The sequence below is a fragment of the Manis javanica genome, chromosome 3, assembly GCF_040802235.1.
Source record: "Manis javanica isolate MJ-LG chromosome 3, MJ_LKY, whole genome shotgun sequence".
In the NCBI taxonomy this organism is placed as follows: domain Eukaryota; kingdom Metazoa; phylum Chordata; class Mammalia; order Pholidota; family Manidae; genus Manis; species Manis javanica.
Genome location: NC_133158.1, coordinates 213,911,717 through 213,924,219, shown reverse-complemented (window position 1 = coordinate 213,924,219; position 12,503 = coordinate 213,911,717). Strand labels below are relative to the sequence as shown.

General features: G+C 38.3%; 1 protein-coding gene across 2 annotated transcripts in view; it reads right to left on the bottom strand.

The window, feature by feature from the left end:
- GLRA3 (glycine receptor alpha 3) overlaps window positions 1-12,503 on the bottom strand; it is a 134,762-nt gene that overhangs the window by 34,343 nt on the left and 87,916 nt on the right. For both annotated transcript variants that reach the window (XM_017674121.3, XM_017674122.3), the window contains exons 6-7: window positions 5,256-5,393; window positions 328-542 (exon numbers count right to left, since the gene is read on the bottom strand). In XM_017674121.3, the coding sequence (XP_017529610.1) occupies window positions 328-542; window positions 5,256-5,393 (353 nt within the window). The remainder of the gene's footprint in view (window positions 1-327; window positions 543-5,255; window positions 5,394-12,503) is intronic.

Here is a 12,503-nt window from a genome sequence, read left to right as displayed (position 1 = left end):
AGATTTCTAAATGCTTCAAGTCTATAGATAAAAAATTCTATAGTGTATGAGTTATTGATGTTTAAATAATTGGGGCTCATAACACGAACCATGAAGAGAAGATATCATTGATTTGAAGAATGTTGTTTCTTTATCTATTTCTGTGTCTTACATATTTTTCTGCCTTGGTTATACATTCCTTTAGAAATTGGTAGGGAGTAATAAACAGTAAAATAGTAAAAAGATCTGGTAAAAACTGACAATTATATATATATATATATATATATATATACATACACATACATAAATTTGTGCCAATACACATACACATCCATTTCCTGCACTTACCTTGGGTAGGGAAGCCCGTGACCCTGAACTCTGCGTGGTCATAGTCAGCACAGTGGTTATTCCCAAGGCCACCCGGGCCGGAGCGGCATCCATGTTGATCCAGAAGGAAACCCAGGAGAGAATGACGATCAGAAGGCTGGGAATGTACATCTGGATCAGGTAGTATCCCATTTGTCGTTCAAGGTGGAACCGCACTTCTATGCATGTAAACTTCCCTAATTGGTTGTGAAATAAATGCAGCAATTGGTAAAGATAAGTCTTTGTTATGGCACCAAATGTCATAATTTTTTTTGCAAAATTTTGTCCTAAAATTTCCCGTTACAATGAAAAGAGATCCTAAACCACATAAGCAAACTGGCTTCTGGAAAATATGTTTTTCTTATTTTTCTGCTAGCATTTAGAAGCAAAGCAATAAGACAGACTACATTTCAAGAAATAGTAAGCAATCCTATTATGTCACATTTGATTAGTACTTTACACTTGTGAAAGTGCTCAAAGATCTATTATTTCACCTGATTCCAATGATTACTTCTGAGACAGGAGAAATGTGCATCTACTATTTATATTGTGTTGTCTATTATTGACAATTAAAAGTATCCTGGCTGAGATGGACCAAGCAAAAAAGAAAAGAGAACCGAACTGCTAAAAGCAGGAATAAAAGAGAGAACAATATTATTGATCTCAGAGAAATTAAAAATATTATATGGAAATATTATGAATAACTGTATGTCAAGAAGGTGAGTGACTTAGATGAAATGGACAAACACACAGAATGGCACCTCACAAAATCTGAATAGACCAATAAAAAACAGAGAAGAGGTTGAATTAGTAACTTTAAAATGACATACAAAGGAAAACTCAAGACCAGAAACTTTCACTGGTGAATTCCATTAAAAATTTAAAGAAAAATTAATAACAGTTCTTCATAAACTCTTTCAGCATAGAAAGCAGAGAACATTTTCTAACTCATTCAGTGAGCTCAATATTACCCTGATACTAATACCAGACAATGACATCACAGAAAAAAAGAATAGATAATATCTTTTATGAATGTAAATGCAAAACCCCCAGCAAAATACTAGGAAAGTGAATTCAGCAACATATAAAAAGGACTATACACTGTAACCCACTAGAATTTATCACGGAATGCACGCATATTTGTTTTGACATTCAAAGATTGATTGATATAACACACTATATAAATCGAATAAAGACCAGAACAATATGATCATCTCAATAGATGCAAAGCATTTGTCAAAAATCCAGTGGCCTTTCATGATAAACACTCGCAAAGCAGAGACAAAAGGGAATTTCCTCAACCTGATAATGCGATGGCCAACATCATACTTAATGGTGAAAAACTGAACATGTTCCCGCTAAGTTCTGGAACAAAGCAGAATGTCTTCCTTGCCGCTTCTATTAAACATTGTGCTGGGAGGTTCTAACCAGGATAATTAGGCAAACAAAAGGCATTTAGATTGAAAAGGAAGTGACAAAATCATCTCTATAAGGGAAGAACATTGCCTTGCACATAGAAAATACTAAAGATTTCACTAAAAATTTACTTAACAGCTGAGTTCAGCAAGGTTACAGGATATAATATCAGTACAAAATCAACTGCATTTCTATATACTAGCAATGAATAATCCAAAAATTAAATTGAGAAAACAATTTCATTTATAATGGAGCCAAATAGAATTAAATGCTTAGAAATAAATGTAACAAATGAAGTGTAAGAATTCTGCACTAAAAAATAACAAATGTAGTTGAACAAAATAAAAAGAAGATTGAAACAAGCGGAAAGCCATTCAGCAGTCATCAGAAGACTTGAAATGGTTAAACTGCTGTGCTTTATTTATCACTCTACAAAGACCTTCCAATATCTATCAAAGCCCTAATTGGCTTTTAGGCAGAAATTGACAAGCTGCTCTTAAAATAATGATGGAACTTCAAAACACCCAGAATAACCAAAATAATCTTAAGGGGAAAAAAAGAACAAATTCGGTGGACTCACACTTCCCAATGTCAAGACTTGCTACAAATCAACAGCGATCACAAAGTGTGGTACTGTCTAAAGTATACACAGATCGGTAGAATAGAACTGATGGTCCAGAAATGATCATTTGAGCTCAAGTGATTTTCAACAAGGACTAAGACTATTCGACACGGAAGGAATGGTCTCCGCAACAAACGGTGTAGGGAGAACACTGCTCACATACGTAAGGATGAATTTTAAGCCCTATCTCTTACCTTACTCAAAACGGATCCATGACCTGAATGTAAAAGCTGAAACTACAAAATTCTTAGAAGAAAGCAGAAGAGTAAATCTTTGTGGCCTTTAATGAGGCAATGATTTCTTAAATACAATACCAAGAATACAGGCAATAAAAGAAAAAAAAAAGAGAGAGAAATCTGGACTCCTCAAAATTAAAAGCTTTTGTGCTTCAAATGCCACCACTAGAGAAGTAAAAACACAACGTAGAAAATGGTAGAAAGTTATGTAAATCAACAATAAAAAGGCAAATTACCCAACTAGGAATTGAACAAAGAACAAAGGAATTGAACATCTTTCGCTAAAGAATATATGCAAATGTCAATGCACACTTGAAAAGATGCTCATCGTCAGCCATCAGGGAAACACAAATCAAAAACACAATGGGAGCTCACCTCACGCCCACAAGAGTGTGTATAATAAAAAAGATGGATAACAAGGGTTGGTTAGGATGTGGAGAAACTGGAATCCTCATTCATTGCTGGAAGGATTGTAAAATGATACATTCACTTTGAAGAATAGGTTTACAGTTCTTTAAAATGTGAAACAGATTTACCATATAATCCAGGGTTCCATTCCTGACTATATACCTGAGAGATATGACGTATATCCAAACAAAAATTTGTGTGTGAGTGTTTATAAGTGGCCCAAAGTTGGAAATACCCCAAGCATCTAACAAATGGTGAGTTAATAAACAAAAGGTGGTATATCCATACATGGAGTAACATTCAGCAATGATAAGGAATGAAGTATTGAAGCAAGTATGTCAGAGATGAATCTCGAAAACATTATGCTGAATGAACGAAGGTGGTCACTGTAATGCTAACACTGTATTGTACAATTGAAACTTGCCAAGAGAGAACGTAACACACACACACAAAGGGTAAATGTGTAAGGTGACGGATGCGTTAATTAACTAGCTGAAGGAATCCTTTCACAGTGTATACATACATCGAATCATGCCCTTGCACACTAATTACCTTACAACTTTATGTCAAATATATTTCAATAAAACTGGGGTTGGGAAGGCATTCCTCCTGATACGGAGCTAAAGGAAAGTTTCCTGTTAGAGCAAACCTGCTCTTCCCAGTCAGGCTGTAACAGACTCACATGTACAGACAAATTTTCCATGTTCAGATCCCCTCTTTATATATTATATTACTGAATAAGTATTACTGTGCATCTATGCACTTTAGTAGACCCCAAGAATATGTAAATATAAAGAATAGACATGATCCTTGGTCTACAAAGTTATGGTAATGAGGGAAAGAGACAATACATAAGTAAACATATAAATTAAAGGGACAATTTCAGGCAATCAAAGCAGGGAGTGGAGGGGGGGTTTGGGTGTCTAACATAAGCTTGCTGCAGAGAGTTATTTGAGGAGTTAGCACTGAGCCATCCAGAGATGTGAGAGGATCAGGTTCGGGATACTTCGGGGAAAGTGCGCAGAAGGAAGAACAAGTGCAGGGCCCTGGAACGGGAGCGAGTGTGGTGCATGTCGGAGGGCGAGGCACACGGCCGGACTGCAGTGTAAGGGGCTGAGGGGTGGGGGAGGGTTCTGGAAAGACAGGCCAAAGACACCACCCCATCTGGGGCCCTTTGTTACAGCAGCCCACGAGACTGGTCCACCACCCTAAACCAACTCTAGGGGTTTTTTAGCATTTCTCTAAAAGTTGCTTATCGCAGCATCTGTCCCCAAGGGGTCCAGCAAAGGCCCTGGTACTGGCCTGCCTGCCCTTTTGTCTTTGTGCTGAGATGGTAACCTTGAACTCCCTCCTAATTTACATACCACTTTCACATCGAGTTAAGAACAGGGCAGTGACTTTTTCACCAGATACTGTGAATGGATTAAGGAGATTAGAAAGATTAGAGACCTTGTACAGTGAAAGTTCAGATCACAGCTCTGGAAAATGCTGAGCCCAGCAGGAATCAGTTACTGTAATGAATGATAAGAGCAGGAGCTGATGTTAGTGGGAAGCCACGTGCTACCCGCACTGGGGCGATGCCTCGATTGTGGGCAGTTCAGTGGCCTTTGTAGGGCTCGGTTACGGAGCCCGAAGAGGTAGGGAACAGCCCGGGCCAGCTGAGAGCTGTGAACAGATCCCAAGAAAGTCCAAATACTCCATCGAGCTCCTCAATCCGTAGTGGTGCTGCTGGTATCTGACATCTGACCTCAGAGGCAAAAGGCTGCTGTCCGCATGAGTAGGTGCTTAAGTTACAACACCTTGAAATGCATGAAATTGTGGCCAAAAGAAAAGCTTAGGCAAATGAAACATTTTTTTTTTAAAGTAGTTTCTTTCACTTTGGTGGCAAACACAATGTTTACTGCCCAGGAAGTGTGAAAAAATACACTTTATTGCTCATGTAGAAATTAAAATAACTTTTTTTTTGAGACATCATTACTATGTAACTATCTTTTTTTTTTTACTACAATGGAACAGCAAGCATTTCTTTGGTCCCATACAAACCAATTCGAGAGCCAACATGCAACAAGAAGCATCCGTATGTTTCAAATGAATCCATTTTTGACTATATGACTATGAAAAGCACTGAGCTACCAACAGTTAAAATCAGTAGCCAAACTCTATAATTAAGAAACATCTGAATATCGTAAAACCACAAGCCGTAAGAGCGTTGAAGACTCAATGCCTACCTGTGTTGTAATGTTTAGTGCAGTATCTCAAATCCTTCTCTTCTTTCAACAGAAACTGGGGCAGAGTGAGTCCTTCCGCCACTTGTACAGGCGCCTCATCTTGCCATTCAAAAGTGAGGTCGTTCATCGTGTACCCAACTAGGCAAAACACAGTGGAAACAGGAATAGCACAGAAGGATTCAAAGAAATGAAATTAAAAACAAACACACTTTCCCAGTTCACCCAGCATGGAGAAACCAGCTTAACTCTGTTAATCGAGTCAGACCTTGCACAATTCTGTCTCACAAAAGTCAGTTGTCATCTGTCCATGTGGAAGACTCATCAAACTATGTAAGAAAATGTGGTAGGCGGATAAAAAGTGCAACGGGGAACGTCGCAGCTTAAAAGGTCATGCATATACATCCCATCCTTGGACTGGGCAGTTGCTGGATTAATTCAACAGTTCACTTTGGTTCCACGCCATCAGCTTTCCCCTCGCCTTCTGTCAAATTATTCAAGACTCTTTTCATAGAAGCTGAACTTGTCACCAGCTAAGATATGACTTAAACTGTAACATCCATGGGGAAAAGTACCAGAGCTGATGCCTTTCTTGATTTAATCATTTACTATTTTAGTTTATGGCATCTATTTCTGTGTTCCAAGTCCCCAAACGGGAAAAGTGGTATTTTAAATGAAAATGTCAAGCTACTCGGAGAAAATCAGAATGCAAAGCAAATCCACAAGGGATAGTTTGTGGAGAAGGAAACTCTTGCACATGCGATCAGCAGATTCAGGACAGAATTAACTAATGCGTTTGGCACTAAGTCAGAGCACTTCAGCAAATCACATTTCCATGTATCTCTAAGAGAGGTATCTAAGAAAGCAGAATTTTATCTTTTTCATCCCTTTGAATGAGAAGCTGCTGAAATGTAGACTTGAAAGCTGTTGCGGAGAGGAAGTCGATGGTGAGTGGAATCAGACAGTTGTCACAACGCACGACTACTGTGCACATCGGACGAGAGGAGTCACGGGTTGGCCTCTGAACTAAGCCAAGTCTGGTCAGACAAAGGAAGGAGAAGCTCTACGTCCACGAAGCCGCAAGCAAGGGAAGCTGCCCCGAGTAACTTCTCCTGGACACAAGCTGACACTGCAAGCAAAAGGCTCTGTGTGTGATTAGAAAAGGCCGGCGTGGAGCAGGTTTGGCTGACCAGAGCAATGGGCAGGGAAGGGAACTGATCACCCTGCGCTCCCACTGCATGTGGGAAAGGAACTGCCAGAAAGAGCAGAATCTGATCTTGCTGTGGACGTAGTGACTGCAGCCAGATTCCCACCCGCTCCCACCTGACCCTTGCCTACCAAGCATCATCCACTCCACTAGCTGCGGGGATGATAGCAGCAGGGACACCGGTGATGAGAGGATCTCTTTAGACGGTCTAGGTTCTGCTGTCAAAGTTTTAGCAGCAGGGCATCAGTGGGGTGGCTCACCAAGAGGCAAGCACTGTTTGATAGAGTTTGTAAAGTCACTAGACCGAAGGGGGCATGTCTGTATCTGGTTCCAGAATAGACCAAGGACCCTCAGGTCTCTGCTCTAGACCTTCGGATTTATCACAGCAAGGACCGATGCTCAGCTTACACTGGAGTACATTTCACTGAACCTTGCAACTAATGATTTGTTCCCTAATGATAGAAAGCTGTTGTTTTTATTCATAAGCCCTTTGATATATCCACTACAAATACCATTTTGCCTAGAGAGAAAAATAGATGCACATTTCTCAAGGATCAAAAGATGGTGAAGTAGGCACCATTTCTTATCTGCTCCCAGGTAAGATGGACCCCCTTCTGCCATACCTATAATCACTAAAGACAAGCCATGTGAGATTTGTCCCTATATAGACAGATGACTGGAGAAATGAACTGAAAGCTCATTTTGTTAATACACACACTCTAAAGTTTTCTTAGGGTCTTCTATGAAAAGAAACTAGCCCTCTGAAATTTTCTCAGACAAGTGTTTGTTCATCTATAATACCATTTACCAGTAGTATATTTAGCTTGCTCTTGTGTTAAAAAACCATTCACACTAAATGATTTAGGTACGAGCCTTTCATAATCAAATTATGCTACTTCATTACGCCATAAACTATTCAAGTTTGAAACCAGGAGAAAAATAGTGAATTGGCATATTTAGGGGGTAATTCTTTTACTCTGAGTAATTTGCTGAATGTTCAAGGAAAATAACTAAATGGTAATTTGCCTCATTTAACTTTCAAACATAATTTTAAAAAAAGAAACACTCTTCTACACAGTTCAGAGTGGTTTAGCATCCTTATGCTTTTGCTTAGCAGACCTTTATACAAATCTGAGAATGTTAAGGAACAGACTGGCTAATGAGATCAAAGTTGTCAGTTGAATTGCCTTGTACCCCAATAAACTTTAGGGAACATAGACATTAACCCTAACTTCAGCCAACAATGTCATGTAGTAGCTGCAGTGAAACATGTAAGCAAATGTCCCAGTGAAACCAGCACTTGTTTTTTCATCAAGTATTTATTGAGTAGCAAGCTCTACGTAAGGGTCCTGGTGGACATCAGGGGATGTGAGGTATTATTTCCCAGTAGAAAATAAGCAGCATGGGAGAGGTGCAAAGTCCTACGTGCATTCAGAGACGAGATCTATGATATCCCCTGAGGACTTGAAAAAAGGCAGTCCTGCATAGAAAGAATGTGAGAGAAGGTGAGACACTCATGCCAAAAAAAAAAGAAAAGAAAAGAAAATACAGTTAGTCAGTTGCAAGAAACTGCAAATTCCCAAGGCTTATAATAGGACTAGCAATAGCTTCATTTGTCTAGAACTAATTTGCACAAAGGAGCATATGGGATGAAAAGAGAAATTAATGCAAGACGGTGTAAAGTCTACATTCCAGGTTGAAACTTAGATTTTTTAAAATTCCCTGTGAGCCATGACGAACAATCGGAATCTTTCGAGCAGAGGAGTGACGTCACAGAAATGACGCTTCAGCATCGTTATTCTAGCGGGATCCTGCCGTGGGGCGCGCAAGCTCCAAGCTGCTTCCATGAGCCAGAGGCGTCACTGACCTTTTTTACTGTGTGGGCATTTTTGCTCAGGCGGTGAAGAAACAATGCTGGGTGCCATTTCTGGCGCTTTACCGTAATTAACGATGGCGCCCCACTGTGTTGTGTTGCACTGCCCTCCCCGTGCCCCCACACACACCATGTGTGCTAATCATAATGCCCCTTTTTAAAAATATAAATTTAAAAAAATATATTTACTCACATTCTTGAAGAGGTAAAGAAAAAAGAAACCTCTTATTTTTTTGCAATAATCAGGAAAAAAGACAAAGTTAATATTTTAGTAAATCATGTTATCAACATTGGGAATTAATTAAATGTCTATTTAAGGGAAAACAAGAAGTTAAGGAAATTTTCAGTTTCAAGACAGGCAGCTAGGCCACAGTCTTTTCTTATATTGTGCGTGATTGGAGCAGCTTCTCTGACCGTCTTATAAAGCGCTTTCCCTCCAGCCAGCGTGCCTCGCTCTGTTCTTGAAATACTGTTTCCCCAGAACTTACCATTCTTGAGCAGTGCTGCTACGGACCATATAGAGAGCAATCTGAATGCTTTAAAACCTACAAGCATCTATTTATTTTATTATTTGGCAACACTCTTACACTGTAATAAATCCTAGCAGCAACAGGCTAAAAGAAAGTTCAGTATTTACTGAAAACAAGCACCAAATTTCCATTCACAAACAAGTTTATGGTGAATGCAAATTGAACAAAACATTGTTTATATACACCGTCCACATAAAAGCCACAAGATACCAATGAGTGAAAACATGTCAGCATCTATTTTGAAAGTTGGAGCCCTTTTAAGAGTACTACACTAAAATAATATTTGGTATGTGCATGTGCAAGGGCAACATTAATGTATTGCTCTCTGAAAAATGAGTTTTTATTTAAATCAAATGATTTTTTTCTGAGTTAATTTCACCCTTTTTTGATTTTAAGTTTTCTTGGAAAAGTGCATAACAGGAAATTTGGAAGCAATTAAATGAGGTTAGGTTTGTTTGAGTATCCATGTCCTGCCTCAAAGAGAAAATTGATTAAGTGAATTTTAAATGAGTTTAATTTTTAAATCCAATTCTGTAATCAAAGTAAAACTTTTGGAATTGCATTTGTGGAAGATGAACTATGTGATGTCATTGTAAATTCTATTGTGCAGGCTCTCTTAAATTCATTTAAAAAGTTCAACATTGAAAATAAATGTCACTTGCTTGTGATGATCTGAATATTTTTTGGAACTTGTCATTGTGGTAAAAACTATGTTCTTACTGAATTAAGAAATCTATGGAGCTACAGTATTCTTAGAATTAGTTATGATGCATATATGACTTATTTTAAATAGATAAATTGTTAACCTGCAGTTGAAAAGAAGCACCAGTTGTTAAAAAATACAATGTTTTTATATGAACTATAGTTGATAAGAACTATAGTTAAGAATAACTGAACTATAATTTTTTGTTTGTGACAGCTGATGTTGAATTAGAATTATATTAAGTCATGGTACAAAATGCTTTCTTTACTGCTTCTTATTAATTTTTGTTACTAGTTTAGACATTTGCGGAAGTACTATGCTAATCAGATTATATATTCTGCAATGGTATTGAACTTTTGGTAAATACGGTGTCTAAATTTTGGTTTCATTTGGCCCAAATCAGTTGACATAATCAAATTATTTTATGAATGCAGTGCTAACGTTTTAGATTCTGAAGCTTTTTAGCAAATAACAATTACAAAAATGAGGTTTCTAAACAGGAACACATTGAGATTAATCTTTACAATAGAAAGCGGGAAATTTTTAGCAAATAACAATTACAAAAATGAGGTTTCTAAACAGGAACACATGGAGATTAATCTTTACAATAGAAAGGGGGAAATAATGGGATCTCAAATCCTGTACAATATTTATTTTCTTAATTTGATAACTGTGCTTTGAATATCTCAGTTTATGGGACAATCATATTAATACACTGCTCATTTTTAACTGGACAACTTACATTGAAGTGGAATAAAATAAAGGAGGCATATTTTCCAGCACCTAAATTAGGCAAAAATTTAAAAAGATTCCTAAGTAGAAGCAACTAATTTGACTGAGTTTTGTGACATAAACATATTTATTGATAAAAAGTACTTATTCAAGACAAAGACAATATCTGTAAGAATACATGGGTTGAAATAGTTGCCTATCTCAATACAAAAAAAGTTAAATTAAGCTGTGAAATTATCAAGTATTTTAACTATCTCAACTATATAGAGAATATATTTTCAATCAAAAAAATATATTCTGTACAACTGGGTCAACTGACAGTGCCAACAATTTCAAATTTAGTCTTAAAACTGCAACTTTAAAAATGATTCCAGATCATTTTGATTTGCTTTGATATGCCTGCATATATTTCTTTAGGAAATATTATATTTTAAAAAATAGTTTAGAACTACTTTATTCATCTGCTAATATTACAAAATACCTACCATTTAATAAATAGATATTACAAAATAATTTAAATCTCTGTGGGGCCTTCTTCTACTCTCTCAAGGGTCCCCATTTTGATGTTTAACTATCTGGTCACTGTGAAGATAAGGTGGAGTGTAAGCACCCTTGGGCAGTGAGGGAAAAGGAGCAGAGGTGGTTTGGACCGCCCTGGCCTGCTGGAACTTCCCACTCTCGCTTGCAGGAAGTTTGGCCTTTCTTCTGGGGGCTGCACCCTCGCATCCAGCCAAGTCTGACGCTGGTAAAGTTTACGGTCAGTTCTCCTGGCATCTCTGTGTTTTCCTTCATTGCCACACAGGACACATCAGTAGTGGTGGCGTTTCAGCCACCCTCTCTGGCTAGCTCTGGTCTCCACTTAAGTAGCCTTCAGCCTTTGTTAGGAGATCTTTCTATGCTCTCCAGATAATAGGACACGGAAGCTACTTTACTATAACGCCTCTGGTGGGTCAGCTGGAAATCGAGATGCCCAGCTAGCTACTTTACGTGTTCATGGACTGTATGGGGACATCAGATCTCTCCCAGGTTATATGACAGCTATAAAAAACAGAGCAAGTTCTTAGCTTATCTACCACCCTCCTACCTGTCTTCTGTCAGCCACCTACCGGTCTCTAAATATGCCACACTGATACATGTGGTGTCTCATGGCTGCCTGTGTTGGCCGGGGCCACCCTGCAAGGTGGTCCCGTCTCAGAACTCTTGGAAGGGAATGGGACATAAGCAAATCGTTTCCCAAATCTCTCTGACCTTTCTGAAGCTTTTGTCATTTTCTCACACCGCCCTCCTTGTCCACTGAATCCCAAACGAGGCTCCCCAAAGCCCCAGACAGACCCTTCCCACCTGCCCCTCCTCTAGTGTTCCTCATTCCCTTGGGAAGAGCCTCCTTTTCCTCATTTGGTCCCTGGGAATTCTCCCTTTATTCTGTTTTGCTGTCTTTCCTGCCCTGTGGTTTTATCTGCTCTAGGCAGTTCCACCCCTTCTCACCTTTGGGCAGCTGAGATTGCAACCTTATCAATATAGAATTAGGAAATGGATTTATACCATTTAAGATTAATACGAATCAACTTTTCATTCTCAATGTCATCAAAACATATGCATAGTAATGAGCTTACAAAGAAATGCAAAACTAAATAATTAAGCATTACTGAAAGAGAAGAAGATTACACTATGGACAGAGACATGCGGGGGTCTTAGGCAGGTGGACTCATTACTGGGAAAATGTTATCCTCCCATAATTGACCTATAATATCAATGTGATTTAAATGAAAGTCCTAAGGTAATTGTCAACTGGAAATTAATCTGAAGTAGAAAAGTATATACACAGCAAAAGCAGGTTGAAAAATAAAAAGTAAAGGTAAAAACTGCTCAGCAGAGGACAGAATATACACATAAAGCTACAGTGTGAAAATGGCTGCAGACACAGAGCCTCTGCACCAGCGAGACTGGCCACACAGCAGAGTCCAGAAACAGATCTATGCATGGAAATTTAAGGTAAAAATGACCTTTCAAATCAACATGGAGAAAACTTTAATGAATAACAAATGGGAGAAAGGTCTATCCACTTAGAAATAGAATTACACAAAAATAAAATCTACATAAACTTAAAATGTAAGGGCAACTGACGCTATCAAATTTCTAGGTTAACATACATGAAATATGTTTGTATATTTGGCATATAGAAGGCGTCATTCATTCAGAAAAAGGC